Source organism: Falco biarmicus, chromosome 6 (genome assembly GCF_023638135.1).
Source record: "Falco biarmicus isolate bFalBia1 chromosome 6, bFalBia1.pri, whole genome shotgun sequence".
NCBI lineage: Eukaryota > Metazoa > Chordata > Aves > Falconiformes > Falconidae > Falco > Falco biarmicus.
In genome coordinates this window covers 15643464-15660841 of record NC_079293.1, presented here as the reverse complement: position 1 = coordinate 15660841, position 17378 = coordinate 15643464, and the positions used below count along the sequence as shown (strand labels likewise).

General features: G+C 37.0%; 1 protein-coding gene across 1 annotated transcript in view; it reads right to left on the bottom strand.

Annotated features, from left to right (window-relative positions):
• EYS (eyes shut homolog) overlaps positions 1–17378 on the bottom strand; it is an 872029-nt gene that overhangs the window by 401670 nt on the left and 452981 nt on the right. The window contains exon 29 of the mRNA XM_056343434.1: positions 219–343. Coding sequence (XP_056199409.1) covers positions 219–343 — 125 coding nt within the window. The remainder of the gene's footprint in view (positions 1–218; positions 344–17378) is intronic.

Genomic DNA, 17378 nt, shown 5'->3' with positions numbered 1-17378 from the left:
AGCTGGTTTTAGTTTTAAGTCTTTCTAACATGCTTATTAGACTAGTTAATTCTCTGTAAATTTCATTCAAGAAGCTTCTTAAAGAGATAATTAATCTTTTTGTACCTTAGAGGTTATATCCAAATAAAGTGCTTGATATAATTTACCAGTTTTCTCAGTAGTAACACTGATAATTCAAAATATCATTTTTTAAGATTGTTCTGTTCGATGTCAGTTACCTTTTTGACATTTACAAGTGTATCCATTGATATCATCTTCACAGGTTGAGCCATGTAGACAAGGTGATGAATTACACTCATTAACTTCTATTTCACAAAACTGTCCAGAAAATCCAGCAAGACACCTGAAGCAAACAACATTCCAAAGTGTTATACTATGCATAACTATTACCTATTTTGTGTGGAAAAAAACTGTATAAAATATGCCGGTTAACAAGACACAATCTCATATATTCCTTTCTCTTTCAAGGAGTATTTTACTAGAACTCTTCCAAGTTTCAAATTCTAATTCATGGCAATCTTTTAGGGGATTTATGATAGCAAAAACCACCCAGATTTCACATCTGGATCATAATCGAGCATAACAGTCTCAGTTACAGTTTACTGGTTCTATGAGGGTCAGTAAAAACTTTTCTTAATGTACTCTTGGGAGACTGTCTACTAAAATAGTTTACTTAGCTAACTACTTGCAATCTATGTTTGGAAAACTTCTTGTTGAGAAATGTTGCACCAATAAATGTAACTACAGCATAAAAGCTAACTTTCAGGTACCATAGTTTCATTCTCATTCTAGTTTTCAAATATTATTCATCTTGAAAAAAATACTCTGTATTTTTCTGGTTGTAAATCCTATGTGATCACTAATACCAAAACAGTTCTGTATGATTTCAACATGTAACTGTACAGCTGACCCAAACAGACTCACAAGACCTCTAATGAAGATCAGAAATCTTACTAATCTCATTATTGAGGCACAGCCTTGAATACATACACACAGCTTTACAGATATACCCAGAATATATTCTGCAAAACAGGGCCCCATAATGGTATTTATATTTACTCTTTTGAGTTGTGTTGTACGCTGATGTACTTCACATGAGACAATGTATTCAAAAACTCTTGTTAGCAATGGGGTGGTGCACGGTTTGCATGTTGCCTTGGCTCTAATGAAAAGCATAAAACTTTATGCCCCACTTAGAAGATGATGAGTACATTAACAATCACCTTTGAGTCAATTAGAATAGTCATGTCACCTACTCCTCAGGGTGCTACATTGTGGCAATACAAAACACATAATTAGAATGAAATATCTGCAATGTCTACCTTAGTTTTCCAGATCCTGAAGCAAAAGAGAAGGAGGATGGACCATGGAACAGGTATGTGTAACACTTCCTGAAGGATCATTAAACTATGTATCAGTAATGATGTTTTGCTTTATTTCTGCCTTGATGATTAGAAGATATTTGTCTCATTATATATGGAACACACTCTAGGTAATGGGAATTTGGAATCTACCAAGACAATGCCAGCACAACAGATTTGCCAGTCTACATCAACTACGGATGACAGCGATGGCATACTGCTTGGAAAATGTACAAAGTGAAGCACACACTACTACTTTTCAAATAAATAATTATAAAGTGTGACAAAAAAACCATGGATAAGGCTTAATAAACAAGCTGTAAGGCCACCTGTATACCTCTTTGGCCACAAAACATTAAGCAAAATATACTGAGAAGGTACAGTTTGGCCTTTCATCCTACTGGCAAAAGTCAAAGCCTAGCGTTTAGAACTGAATTGATCCCACCTAACTTCAGATACCTAACTGTAATAACCCTAGGATTCTCTTATGCTCAGTGAAATAAGGGGTGCAGAGGATGATCCTGTTCACTGAAAGTTTACATAATTTTCTGCAGATATCTTTGTCTTTCCACTGGCTACACAGCACGCTAAAACAAACAAACAAACAAACAAACAAAAAATTAAGGGAGCGACTTCTCCCAGATAAGGGAAGGAAGACCAGAAGGATGAACACCTATAAAATAATGGAAATAATATTCTACTGGGAAAAAAAGACAACTAGACACAGGCAATACTGGGACAGTTTAGAATCAATACAACTTTTTACTTTGGTGTGCTTATAGGCATTTCACTTAAAGTGGTTAAAATGTAAAATGGAAGAAATATACATTTGTTATGTAAAAATTCTGGCCATAATAACTATATCTATGTGTATCTAAGGTGAGTGGGCTTGATCTTTTACTCTGTAACACTCAAACACTGAAGAAAAGCTTGAAGGTCTGTTTAAAAACTCTCCTGTTGACAGCTTCAAGTGGGCAAATCTTTATATGTGATGTGTATACTTGCTGAAGAGTAGACAAGAACAGTTTACAGAGTCACTGTGGTCATAACTAGTTGAAACAAGAATGACTAGTGGAGCAGGTTGACACTACTCCAGTAGAGAGAATCAATAGAATGGATTCAGCTTCTTATCACAAGATACAGCCTGGATGAGCTTTGGATGATTTTCTACTCAGCAAGGCTTGAGACTTCAGAGACTCAAGGCTCTACAAAGCCTCGAGACTTCAGAGACAGAAAATATATAGTCATGGGCCTGACTTCATAGATGCTGAAGTAGAAAAATGGATACATTTATATGTATAAATGTTTGGTAAAATAATCTATTTTGTACTGAAAACTTTCCAAATACTTATTAAGTGTGCAATACCTAGAGAGAGATGGTGGCACCACCAAAAGAGGAAAGTTATAAAAACATCTGACTTTGCCTTCAAATTGAAATTTAGGTAGAAATATAAACCCATGAGAGCACTTAGCTATTCAGTAAATCAAATCCCACATACACCAATTTGCACAAGATACCCTTTTTCCCAAGTCTGACAATCATTCAACTTAAATAATATTGAGGAATACTGCAAGTATTTCACATACTGATGTGTTTTACTTTTTGTAAATGGTGCAGTACCACAGCATTCAGTTTGCTTGTATTCAGATTGCGTAATTCGATATAAATGAAGCTTCATGACTGCAGAGGCAGGTACTACATGATTCTGAGCAATTATGAAACAACTAGCAGTAAGCATGTTACTAGTATCTGCAACTCATAAAACAACATGTTAATGTCAGCAGCTTTTGCAAATTTCCCAAAAGTGCAATAAATTGTATGCTTTATTAAGAGTGTTAATGAAGATAACACTTCTTAGGATATGACAAGCACTTCAATAATTTCTTAAAGTTTTGTTTGCTCTCACCTTCCTTCATTCTTACTTCATTTTAAAAAAAAAAAAAAAAAAAGTATTTCTGCTCTGTCTCTTCACATTCTTAAACCTCCCTTCTGTCATTTCTTTTAGAGCATCGGAAGGGACAGAAACAATAGAATTTAAATACAACTGACATTAGAATGTGTACGTAGATACAGAAGACAGTTCTTGTGCTATAAATGACATTAAACCTGACTCAAATTCTTAGGAATACATTTGTATGAGGTGCTTGGGATATGACTATTCTGCAAAGGAAAAACAGGGGCTTTTAGACAGTTCTCATATAAAGGTATGGCCACTGCAAATCTTACACGTTGATTACCATTTTAAAAAAACAACAAACACTTTTGCCTTTATAAGTAAATGCATATGTAAGTTTAGCAGCAAAGTATTCTTAAAGCTTATTTGATAAAGAAAGTTAATATACTGCAAAGGCTAAGCTTTTAAACTTACAAAGGTATCAACATAAGATCAATAGTTCAGTACTGAAAGGCAGCAAAAAACCACTGCTGATTTGCTGTAAGAATAATGCATTCACAATCTCATTACGGCCAGTTTATAGGGATGACAGCAAAGATCTTTCTCTTTTCTATCATTCTCTACAGCTTTTTTTCTCTCATATAAAATGTTGATATAACATGTTTCAAATATAGCCCCTTTTCTGTTTTAACTTTACATCAATCATTATCGGGAGTGATCATCTTAATCTGGGCATACGTCAATGCAATTGCTGAACAGAGGACTGAAAAGATTCTATTGTACTGGATGGATCTGAAACAGAAGAATATAACTAGTAGTTACACTGCAGTAAAGAACAGAGATGGTAATATGCATCTCAGCAAAATGCATAGCTGAGGATTAGTGTGGTGTAAAAGACAGTAGTTCTTTTCCGTCTTCCAGAAAAACAGGGCCAATAGTAAGCATTAAATCTCCTACTTATCTGTAGAAGCCATTTCTTCGCAGTTTTCAACCTGCACCTGACATTAACTGCAAATTGTGATGAAATGTTATTTACAAACTTTCAATTTTGCAATCTTTCCTCACTCCTCATTAATCTCACCTGGAATGGAAACTCTACCTTCTACAATGAAAGCAGGAGTTTATTAAGATGACCTTGAAGGTCCTGTAGGAAGCTAATAGGTAATGACAACCACTATTTCAATAGCACCTGTATTAAGTAGCACAATGAACAACAGAATAGAAAGGAAGAGGCATACATGCCTTTCAAGGGTCTGAACAGCCTCTTGAATACATTCACAGGTTTAGAATAAGTGGCCAGTTTCACCACCCATCTGGTAAGACCTATTTTATATATAAATTAATCACAAGCCATCTAGGAAACCTGTGAGTTAAAATGAACCTGAAGTATAACATCTTAGGCCTTTCTGAGCTGGAATTCCTAAATCAGGAGCCAAGTCCACTGATCATTTTAAAGGTGGCTCTTTACACTTGTCATTTGGGCTGTTGGCTGATATGAAACAGAAAAGATAATAAGACATGAGTTTACTCATCAATAATTATTTTAATGAATACAAGTCTTGAGAGAGATCAGATAGGACACCTGAGAGCAGGAATACTAACAGAACAGGAGGCTGGGAACACTCAGGGTAGGGAAATACAGGCTGAAGAAAGATCTAAACACCAGTGGCCTTAGAATGCAAGTCACTCAATAAACAGAAAAGACAAAGTTTAAAAAGTAAAGCATGAGTTTTAAAGTCCTATTTTGGGGACAAAAAGAAAAAGCTATCAAGAAACAGAAAGAATGTAAGAGTCAGGCCCTGCCCTTTGATGAAGTTGCCAAGGTACTGCTCACCTGGAGGTAGAAAGCGCTACTGCGTTAGGGACATGACTATTTATGTGCCCCTTTCATCTGAAAGTCTCAAAAGCAACAGCTCTGGGACAAAGACTGTCTGTGCTTGTAGAAGACCAATTTCCTCAGCGTCAGCCTCCAGTCTTTCCAGCAACTAGTGCTAGTCCACCTTAGGCTTCCTCTTCCTTGCCTGTACGCCTACACCCCTGGAGGGTGTTTGGAGTGATAAAGCAGAGATGTTTCCAGCCCTTTAAGCAGTCATGCTTCTATCACAGTTGATTTTTCAAATCTGGCCTCCAGCGAGATGTTCAGTTTGAGACCGTTCATTAGTTATCACTAGATGATTCCATAACATGACCGTTGCACTCACACCATCCCCAAAAATACTGAGATAACAGACATTGTCATGTTATGCCCCAATAAGATTGTTTTGCTCATACAGCTATTTGGCAAAAATATTCAAGGGTTTGTACCTTTCACTCATACTTGATATCACAAGTGGTTGCTAATACCTGGGAAGATACAGTCGTTGGAGAACAGTAAGAAATCTCTGCTGCCTGGATCCTGAACAGCAGGGTTACGTTGTCATGTCTGCACAGTTTTTTCTCTCACATATTGTCATTCCTGTCTCCCACTGCTGTTATGCAGCAGGTTTTTCCCCCTTAAATACATTATCCCAGAGGCATTATCACCATCACCGATGGGCTCAGCCTTGGCCAGCGGCAGGTCTGCCTTGGAGCTGGCTGGCATGGGCTCAACTGGACACAGGGGAAGCTTCTGACATCTTCTGACAGAAGCCACCTCTGTAGCCCCCCTTGCTACCAAAACCTTGACTGCAAACCCCGTACCGTTTGGAAAATTTATATTGTCAGATACAACATTAATGGCTGTATTGATAATGAACATTGATAATGATCTTAAAAATTCTTTTCTAACCTAAATGATTCTATAATTCTAGCTTTATTAAGATGATTTTCACCATGGTTTTCATTGTGATTCACTCTGGGTTGACAGAAGCTGCTCTCATCTTTCCTGCCTTACAGGGCTTTGTGGGGCTTTGTTTCTGTAACAGTAGAGGGAATAGTTATGCAATAAAGGCCTTTCTTGCAAAAAGCACCCAGGACATTTACACTGAGTGAGGCAATATAGAGAATCAGGGAACAGGCAGGAAAGGGGATGGAAAACAGTCCTGTAATGGACGCAGTATAAAATCAATTTGCAACCTTCAACATGGCCTGGCCACACAGTTCAGGCTAAAAGAAAGATGACTCATTCAGGATGAGCGCTTAGCTGACTAAGGGGCTGCCCATTAATGTAACGAAGAACTGATCTTTAAACCTAAGAAAGTTGTACAGATACAGAAAAAGAGTGGAGTTAAATAGGATGTTGTCTATAGGCACTTGGCTGACCTATTTGGGAAAGATGAATCAGATGTTAAGAAACGTTCACAGATTTAGCAACCTTAAACCACAATTTAAACATTTACTACTATAATATTGATAGATTTACAGAACTACAGGAAACTGTAACATTATTGATATTTTATCAATCAAAGGTCAGAGAAAATGCCATCCACTTAATTTACGTAGCTCTGGCTCTCAGTGTTGCAGACATCCTACCCTAAGGCTAGCTATACAGTGGATCAGAACTGTGCTAGCTGTTAGTAATAAGAAGCATCCTTGCTTTATATATAACATTTAACAATCTAATGCAGCAGCTGTTGCACATATGAGACTGATCCCAAGTGTGCACTCCTGCTTTTCATTATATCAAAGTAAGTAAAATAGCAAATGCAGCAGGGAAAATTACCAAATTAAAAAAAAAAAAAAAAGTGGAGACCTTAAATGTTTTAAGTTGGCCATTATGATTTATCCATCAATAATAAGGTAGAAACACACACTTGTAACGAATTCAAAGAACTTACATTGGGAGAATGAAGTAGTTATTTTTCCATTAGTCCAAAGCTTGTCAGAACAAACCCAAGAACATCAATGTTGCCACATCAAAGCAACGATCTTTTTTTTTGAGATTAAAACTAAAAGGGCAGCAGAGGAATCGATTAATGAATCTGAACACAGCCAAGGAAAGATTTTTCTGAATGTCTGCTTATTTCCTGAGCTCCTCACACTTCAGCATAAACTCAACTGTCTATAGTCCTTGCATTAATGATTATTGATCAAAACATTAACTGCAGAAAAATCTGAAACACCCCCACAATTGCCCTCTCCTGGAAATTATGCTAAATAAGAAGATAAGTTATTTTACTGGCTTGTGTAAGGAACCGATATATTGACAATTGCCTCAAACATTGCTTACTGCAAAACTGTTCTGCTCAGATTGGAGAGGAACTGACATGAGACACTGTCGCCTAACTTGATAATCACAAGGTGAGGACTGGAGATGAGCTGTTGCTGCACAACGAGCCGCAGTTTTCCTAACTTGGCAACCACAGGGTGGTACAGGATGGAATGGCTTCAGGTCTTGCGAAGGCGAGGTCTAGCTAGCCCTTCCTGAAAGAAACTTCTGTGGTAACAGAAGACAACTGCTCATGTGCACAGCAGTGCACGTGACTCCTCACAACCACCAGTAAGGACCCCCTGCGACCACTGCTCACATGTTGAGTTTGTGCAGACTTAGACCGCACACCCCTCACTTTGTATGTAAATGAGGCATTCTCTCAAGAGCATAAAAGTCCAATCGACAAAAGCTCAGGTGCAGCCCCCACCACAAAGACACCTAGGGTGAAGAGGACCAACGGAATGCTGCTGGATCCATGGGTGGTGGTATCGCTTTCCTCCCACTCTCCCTCTCTCCCCTTCTTTCTTTTTATTGAATAGTGACCAGATCTATGAACTACGTGGCCAGGCCATGTTGAAGGTTGCAAACAGATTTTATACTGTATCCATTACAGGACTGTTTTCCTGTAATGGATGTAACAACAGGTGGCACAGGACTTGATTATCCAGTTGAAGTAATTGCCATTGAGTTATCGTATCTAACCACTTGTCTTGTATTTTGTGTTAATAAATGACAAATCTGGTTGGTTGGTGTTGTTTCACCTTAATTCAATCCAAAGGAATCATGAACTTGGTCGTTGGTCCCAAAGGGAGGGAAGCTGCCCTAAACAACTCCCTTTGGGTCACGACAGCTTGTTATAATAAGTTGTCTGGGTTTTTTTAAATGTAGTTATTTAAACAAATAAAAAATAAACAAATGCTTCTACACAAATCAGAAATTCCATTTTTATATCAGTATTGGAAAGAGTTATCAGAGAAAGGATAAAGAAACTTCACAAACTTGCTCTAGTGTTTTATGCAGAAATGGAGTTATTCAAGCCTAAACAGAATTTTGCAATAACAAATCTGGGGTTGACAAAATATTTGTATTTTTTGTTCACACATTTCTATATAAAGAGTAAATCAATAAAAGACTTCAACTCCTAGATGAAGTTTTCAATAAAACCCCAAGATGACCTATGTAAAACTCCTGCAAAAAGCAGCAATAACAACTGTTGTCAAAGTTCTACTTCATGTTAATTCTGCATTCTGACGGCTACTGGCATGCATGTATTTCTGCTACACCAAATACTACACTTAAAGCAATTCCAAAGTGATTGATTAATGATTTATTAAGATAATTCAATGAAGGATTTTGATCTTTGACAATTACATCTGCAGTCATAGTAAACTTTCTTCTATGTAAGTAAACTTTCAGCCTCAGAGAGAAACTATAAGAACCCAAATGTCACCCGAAGTTTTCCCTACAACTCCAATTCATATCCTGTTGCTATCTTTTGCTCTTTGAGTCTGTCTTGTAACTCATGTTTTGAGTCTTATTTTTTATCTGTACCCTCTTCCTCCTCTCCCTCTTTATCTACCTTGTGGCCTTTTACAGCTTATGAATAATTTTTAAATCTGTGAGATATAAGGTTCAGACAAAACCCATGGTTTCTACAACACAGACATTTATTAGGTTTATCTGGGAGCAATAATTAACAGGAATTGTACTTACAAGAGAGCATTTATGCTGTAACCTTTACCTGCCTATGTGACTTATTCAACATGGTAAAATCAATGAATTTTATGGACCAGTCCACACTATAAAATTTGTTTGGAACATCAGTTTTTCTTCATGAGCCTTAACCTTGATGAGTGGGGTTAAGTTTTGTTAATACCCCTCTGTTAGGTGATTAGGGCTTTGGACAGAATAATAGATCAATGTGAAAAACACCTCTCCTAAGCAACTGTCTTGGCTAAAATAGTCCTGTAAATGTGTAATCTCTTTTGACATTAGTCATTATTTTCTTTTTCAAATCTGCATTTTCTGTCCGAAATAAATCTAGTTAACTGCTCTACTGTAACAGGCCAGCTCTGTCACTGCAAATTTACACTGGGTTTGCTATACATTATTAACAAACTATGAGAAGTCACTAGCTAAATGTCATGGAAGCTGAGATAGAGCAGCACCTTGGGATTCATATAGCAAACAGTTTAGTTTTAATCATCTTGGACCACAAGGTGCCTTGACATTTGCGAGGCAACTTTTTCCTCTTTAACTTCTACTGGAATCAGACCTCTATTATCTCAACCATAATTCAACTTCAAATGTGATAGAAAGTTTTAACTTCTAAATTAAAAAAGTGAAAAATCGATCAAACATGGACCTTATCATTCATTTAACCAACGCTTACATGCCAGCTTGAAAAAGAAAAAAGGAAAACTATGTAATTCAACTGCCTTCAGGATTATTAGAGAGGTTTCCTGTGAAATACGTGACCCTTACCTTAGCACTACTGAGGCATGACCTTCCTGAGCAGTATTAACACTACAAACTTTTGCAGAACCTTTTTAAATTCAAAGAAAAAATGAGGAAAAGCACTGATTCATTTTAAATATACATATCATTACAACATGATTTCTTAAAGCTTTAAAAATTTATTGAGAAAATTCATCTGCAGTGCCAAATAAATTTACAGTCATTATCATACTTCACTCTCTAACAGCCAACCTTTTGGATCATAAGTTCCAATTTACTGGAAGCCAATGCATCATTTTTGCCCTTTTAAGTAGGATTATCCACAGACAAAATAAAAAAGCCAAACATTATTTTATTCAACTGAAATTATTATTTCTCAAGACATACAAGAGCAAGCCAAAATCCTGGCCCTACAAATATTACTTTGAAAAGTGAAATCTATTTTATTTGCAAGTTAGTGTGATGTTTATAAAGCTCTGAATGTTCAGATATCTTTATTTCTTTCAAAATTAACTGCTCTAATTTCTGTATGGGGTTTTTTTCATACTTTTCCCATCTATCTACACATCTGTATTACCTTAATACACATGCCCAAAATAATGTTGCTTCATAAATGAATGTATACATGAATAATGTCATCAGGTTATACAATCAAGGACCGCAACCCCCTATTCCTAATTCCCCCCTGCATCACTGGGGAGACTGGAGAGAAAGGAGGTTGAGGAGCTGGGAACGAAGGAGTGAAGTTAATCCTGGGAAAAAGGGAGTGTGGGGTGGGGGTGTTAATAGTTTTTGTCTTTGTTTCTCACCATCCTTTTCTATTTTTAATTGGCAATAAATTTAATTTTCCCCAAGTCAAGTCTGTCTGCCAGTGATCTCCCTGTGTTTATTTAGACCTGAATTTTTCCATCTTCTTTTGTCCCCCCATTCTGAGAAGAGGGAATGAGAGAGCAATTGGGTGGCCTTCTGACAACCAGCCAAGTCCAACCCACCACAAAGCTCTGTACTTTAACAAAGATTTCTATATAACTACTGACATTTTGATTTATTTCCCTACCTCAAAAATTAATTCTATTTACAGTAATCAAGACAGAGACCAGTCCTCTTCATGGCTTCCCAGAACCTTGCTAAGGAACTCATCTCAGTAATAACGTGCATGTCTTCACGAACTGATCTGTACTCTAAACATATTGGGGGGGGAGGGAGAGGGGGGAAGACAGACACTTTTAAGAAACAATTCAAAATAGTATCCTCCAGTGACAATGTTTTTGGTGTGGGCTTTTTCCCTTCAATATCTCCCAATGCCAGTCGATGTTAAAAGGGATGGTCACAAAAATTTTATGAACCATTGGATCTGTATGCTCCTGCCCATTAACACATCACAGCCCATCTGAAAAGGGCAATACTTGCAAAGAAAGTTTGTATCTTTAATCAACTGATACTGTTTTAGTTGTCTCACTCCATAGCCTTGCCTTTCCTGCATCCTTTGACCATACATGTCTATGACATTAATTTGATTCAAATAAAACAACTATTGGCAGTGGAATCTTTTATAGCACACTTATTTCACTTATGAAGTTACAGAAATTTTTGATATATTTCTTTTCTGAAAGTGAGATTAATAACTATGGGGATGTTACTGTGAAACCAATAGAGAATACAGACAGGAAGCTTTTATAATTATCTAAAAATGACCAAGCATCTCATTGTTTTAGCAGTAACTTCTATAGGCAAATCACTTCAGCAGAGAAACCTTTCTTCCAGATATTTCACTGTTCTAAGCTTTGCATCATGTGTTTCATAGAACTTTCATGGCCAGCTTCATCAGGGCCTTCAAGTAACACTAAAAATGCTGGACAGGTCACATGAGCTCATCTTGGTGGAAATATGTCCCAGGCATGTTTTACCAGCTACAGATTTTGAACTTTTATCACATTAAGCTCAGATGCACTAATTCCTTATGGAAAATTGAAAAATGAAGGTTATTTCACCAAAGCAAATAATCTGCTGTCTGGTCATCCAGCTGGTCTAAAGATTGTGGATGCTGATGATGATGCAGCAGATGACCCAACCAATGTGTATGCTACATACAAGGTTTTTTAAAGTGTTCTATTGCTTTTAGATTCTGAAAAACTGATAGGGGGAAAGAAAACACTGACTTTTGTGTGCATTGCATGTGAACTCTTTGTGATTTCTGGGATCCTATGCTGGATCAGTATAGATCTTTGTTGATACTGTGTTTTCACTAGCGGGTTAAACTGATTGTCTCCATAAGCCCAATGACTCTTGAGTTCAAAGTAATATGAGTCAGCTGCCTTATCACTAATACTACTGAAAATTGCTTCTCCTGATGTACTTTGAAGCATGTTTCTATGGAGAGGATCTGAGAAAGCAGACACTAGGGAACTTAGAGAAGTCTCAGGAGAGAGCTCTTCCCAGATTATTTTCTCTAAAACCCTGCCCAAGGGTGATACCACGATTGTTAATTTTAGAACACTGACAATTAAGCTTTCCCCAAGCTACAGGTCTAGCCTATCATGTTACTTTTTTTCTTTCCCTTACCTCCTCTGAATTCTCCTCGGAGGTACTGTCAAGAACGAAGCAAGTTTATTATCTCTGAAGTAAAACTTTGCTTGGAATGAAGTAAAAATAAATTACAGCTCGCTGTGGTGGTCAGGAAATGTTAGTTCTATTTTAAAGAATAGTGAATGTGAATCAAAAAGGAAATACACTTGAGTGTATATTTGATTTTAGAGAGCTTTCTTCCGTTTATTCATCTACAGTTATGTTCCTATCACGTTAGCATCAGAGTCCCTCCTAGATACTTATAACCTGAAGTAACAAGAGCTGTCTTTTCCCTTTCTGCTTTCTTAGTTTATGGAAGAAGTCATTCAATGACTAAAATATTTTAGAGTTATATGAAAAAAAAATATTGAAAAAAAAAATTAAGTTGAAAAGGGGAGTCACATACATAGTCCAAGAGATCTAGCTTCAGATCTTGTGATTCTTATAGTCAGGAACCTTTCCATATTGATCATCAATTTCTACAGAACACAGCTTTGCAAAGGTAAAATTAATTTGATAGGGGTAATTAATAGTGTCATTCTTTTGGAGAACTGATTTTAGAACAGAAACTACAAGCCACGAGGTTGGGACCTTACCCATACATTCACTTTTAACAGCCCCAGATTTTCATTATCAGTGTTTACCATAGGCTTACAGAAATCTCTGACCGGTTTAAAAACATCAGACATTTATCACTGGGGTTTGGCCCCATCTCTACTACATATTATTACCTGAGATTTATATTCACAGGGGTAAATGTAATAGGTTGATGAACTGATACATCAACACTCTGCAAGGGATAAAGAAAACAGAACTGGCTTACTCTTAGTCCTCTTAGAAGAGGAACCTTGTCACCATGCTATGCTAAATATTCTAGTGCAAGGCAACCTTCTTCCGAGAGGAAGGTTGCATCTTCAGGTAGTTTGGACAAGATTGGAGCTGGAAGCTCCACAATTTTTCAGCTTTCTTCTGTGCTTGAAAAAGAGTTAATAGAGACATTTTCACCTTTAGAGGGGAAAAAAATCCATGTGGCAGTAGGACAGTAAGGACCATATTTACAGCTTTATTCCTGACTATAAGAAGTGCCAATGTAGGCTAAATAAAACTACTTTTTCACTGTGTAGGACACACAAAACTACTTGGAACATTGTCTACACTTTTATTTATAAAAATACCTGTCCAATCAGAGTCTTTGTTCTCACAGAATGTCTCAGGACAACCACAGAACATACTAAACATTTGGTAATAAAAAGTTCCATTCTTTCTAAGGTCATTCTCATTATAAGAGGCCTTAAACTTTCTCAGTCCACTTGGATACAGCCTTTATTTTCCCTAAGAGAAAAAGCAGATTTTACTGCCAGTAAAATCCCCACTGTGGTTAACATGGACATTCTTACTAAGTGATAAATTACATACTTGCTAAATCACAGTTGGTGGGGTGTGACAGTGTTATAAGAAAGGTTAATCTGTGGAAGATCAGGCTAGAACGAATACAGTAAAATAATGAGAATGGCTAACACTTGATGAAAGTGTATTAGAGTTAACACACTCCTTTATTATTCTACCCAATTGGAAACTAGATGCGTTTCTTCACAAACCAGTAGTGTGGGCAGAATTAAAGAAGGAACTGGCATGTGTATGTGCGATGTGTCCTTGCAGGACTGATGAAAAGTCACCATTCAGCTGTTTCCTAAAATAACCCAGATTTGTACTTAAATTTCACATACACGAAAGCTATCGTCTGGTCAATCCCTGCTCATTTATAAGTCTCCCTAAGCTTTTTACTAATAGTTCCCGTACACAAATGAGTATTTTAAGACAAGTCCTTGGGTGATGTAAACTCTTACAATATCCATCTTGACACGTTTCTGTGCTATCCAGACACTCATTCACAATCCCGGATACAACAAATCAGATTAATATCAGACACCATTTTCTTATTCTTCATTCATTGGTCCAATTTCCTTGGTTCAAATCAGCTACTTATATGACTGTGTTGAGAACCATGCATATGAAAATGGTACTTTTGAGTTAGCAGATGTTACAAAGACCCACTTAAAGGGATTGCTTCTTAATGTTTTAGTGATCTGTTTGCGCCGCAACAGCCACCAAATCATGATAGAAGTAGCCAAAATGGTCTTCAGCCTATTCCAACCAAGACAGAAAATTAAGTAAAGCAATTTTTATTTGTTCTGCCCCCCACCCCCAGTTATCTAAGATCTCCCCATTTTCGGTGTGGGAAGGATGGTGCTAACAGACAGCAATACATACCACTTTACATATCTATCCTAGCCTGTAATCTCCAGAAAGTGATTCAACTGTTTATTTCAGGAAGGGACAATTTGTAGTTTGATGGTGCCTGTTGCTCCATTCAATATTAGCAGAACTCATGCAATTTATTTACAGAGGTGCCAAATTTTTGCAAAGATCTCATTATTAGTGTTATATTATTAGGAATTTTGTACCTGTAAAGCCAATTAGCTAAAAAACCTTATTTACTTGTTTGCTATCTAGTTTCTCATTACTCTTAAAATTCTTTCCTGCTTATAAATAGCCAGAATCAAATATTGCTCGTGAGACGTATTTCATTTTGAAAAGTTAAAAATTATGGACAAGTGACTGCAGCCAGGTTTTTCTGTTTCCTAAAGAACATGCAAAACGCTAATTGTTCCAAGCTGAAAGATGTCCCAAGCTGGAAATCTACAGGAGTATGCACTGGTTTATAAAATTCTCACTGAAAAGAAATGGTCTTTGAAGTTGACTTTTTGGTTATATTTAAACTATCAAAGATGTTGTTTTAGACTTAGGAGGATTTCTGAGATAGAGCATGTCTCAAATCTAAATCCAGTCACACACTTCCTTAATGACGTCTGGAATGTAAGGACACCTGTTTATTGGGATGCTTGTTTATCATAAGGGAAAAGGTGAAAACATAAGTAATAATCAAAACAGAATGGCACAAACCTTAAGGAACAATAGATAACTGATATGACAACAAACAGGAGACCTTTTAGGTCACTACGTGATGCGACATTGAAGGAACCTGTCAAGCACAACAGTGTAGCGGTTCAACCAGAACCCTGTAACTAGCAAGAAAGGAAACAACTATCATGCATGTGATGGGAATAGCAATAGAAAGTAGCAGTCACGTATAAACAAGTTTCTCATCAGTATGCTTCTCTAGCTGACCTCTCCACTCAATCCCCATAGTTTGTGCTATCTTTTTACTAAATTCCACTGCTAACTATTTTATGTGTGACCCTTGCCAGTGAACTTTTTGTAATTTTTTTTGTCACGCTGTTCCTTCTCCTTTGTGAACCACTATACGATCTAATGTGAGAGATCACTGCCAGTATTTCATGCTCCTTCACATTAAGTGCTTGACTTAAAACTCCTCCATGTATATTAGCTTGTAATACAAGTGAAGAGCTCACAAAATGCTAAAGGAGTAATGTTTCGCAGAGAGATAACGCTTTGTTATAAAACATTCTGCACTACTTTAGTTAGACTAGTTTTGCAAGTACTATTTAACAGCTCTGTACTTCCCAACTCTGAAAATACAGTTGTAATACGGAACTGTGAGCACCTCATTAGCAGGCTGTTATTTACAGTCAAGACCAACCTCCCTGCTCCCCTTAGCTTATTGTTAATTATATTAACTGTATTAAATATATAATTATTAAATTCTATTAGTCATTATATATATTATATAGTATTATTGAATCCCCGGGGACCAATTGACAGCGGCTGTCTCACCTAATTACCAGTGTTAGTCATTTTGACTTTGCATAGTTCAGAAACAAGTGAACTGTAATAAGTTCCATTTGAGAATATATTCTCATTTTCACAAATATCAACAGGGTTTGTCCCCTGTGTCTCACTTTTGTAGTCCTTTAGCTCAGTAGATATGGTATTGCTGAAGGAGAAACCACAGGGTTTGTTCTAACACAGCAAGGCCTCCAGACTGGGGCTTACCAGGCAAGATTTATCTGGACTTGTCCTACAGTTACCTGGAGCTTTGTTTTAGCTTTTTTAGCTCTAGCAGACTTATCTAATTTGTTTGAGTTTTGCTTATCTTTGTACAATTGCGTGGTTCTATGTCTTTCGTTATAATAATTCTGATACAGCTCTGTGAGTAACAGAGAGTGACAACAAGTACTATTCTAGTGATTCAGTTTGTCATCAGTGGCTAACTAACGATCATTAAAGAGACGATATATTTGGAGCTGGGTGAAACTGGCTTTAGAAGTAACAAAAGACAAGCTTCCAACATAAATAAAACACAACTTACATAAACAAATGCAGATGTAACACAGAAATGCAGAATAAGCAAGGAAGGTGTAGAATGTGTTAGCAAATGCTTAAAAGTATCCCCTAGTATGAGCCTTATGCTTTTTACAGTTTGAGCTAGTATGCTCCTTAGAGGTATCTCAGAGTCTTCTAGGGGGTGTCAAGCAATAGTCGACGCTACAGTTACAGCTGACCGAACACAGAACCTTCATTTACTTCCTTTATATGGAGAGTCCAAAGAAAGCCCAAGTTTGTTTCATTAGTTACCTATACAATGGTCTCCTCTGCTACCATACAGTCTCTTCAAGACTGTAAGTTTTAAACGACTCTTTCCCTCTTGGCATAAAATTACGCAACCCAGGATTGGTAAGTGTCTCTCCATAGTGATTACACTGAAACAAACAATATAGTTGCAAAGCTAAACCAGGCTATATTACATGGTAACACTAATAACACTTCTTTGGCAAGACATTAAAGCCTGTAATTAGACCTACAGTAAATTGTTGGCTTTGCATATAAAGCACACTTCTTGTGCAGTTTGGACACCAAAGTTTTAATGAGACATACTGGGAGAGGCAACCAGACTTAAAATTTAGCTGAACGTTTTTTCTCCAGCTTTTTCTCTTACCTCTAGTGCACTCTCTACCCACTGGCTCTGCTGGGTGCTTACAATATTAAGCA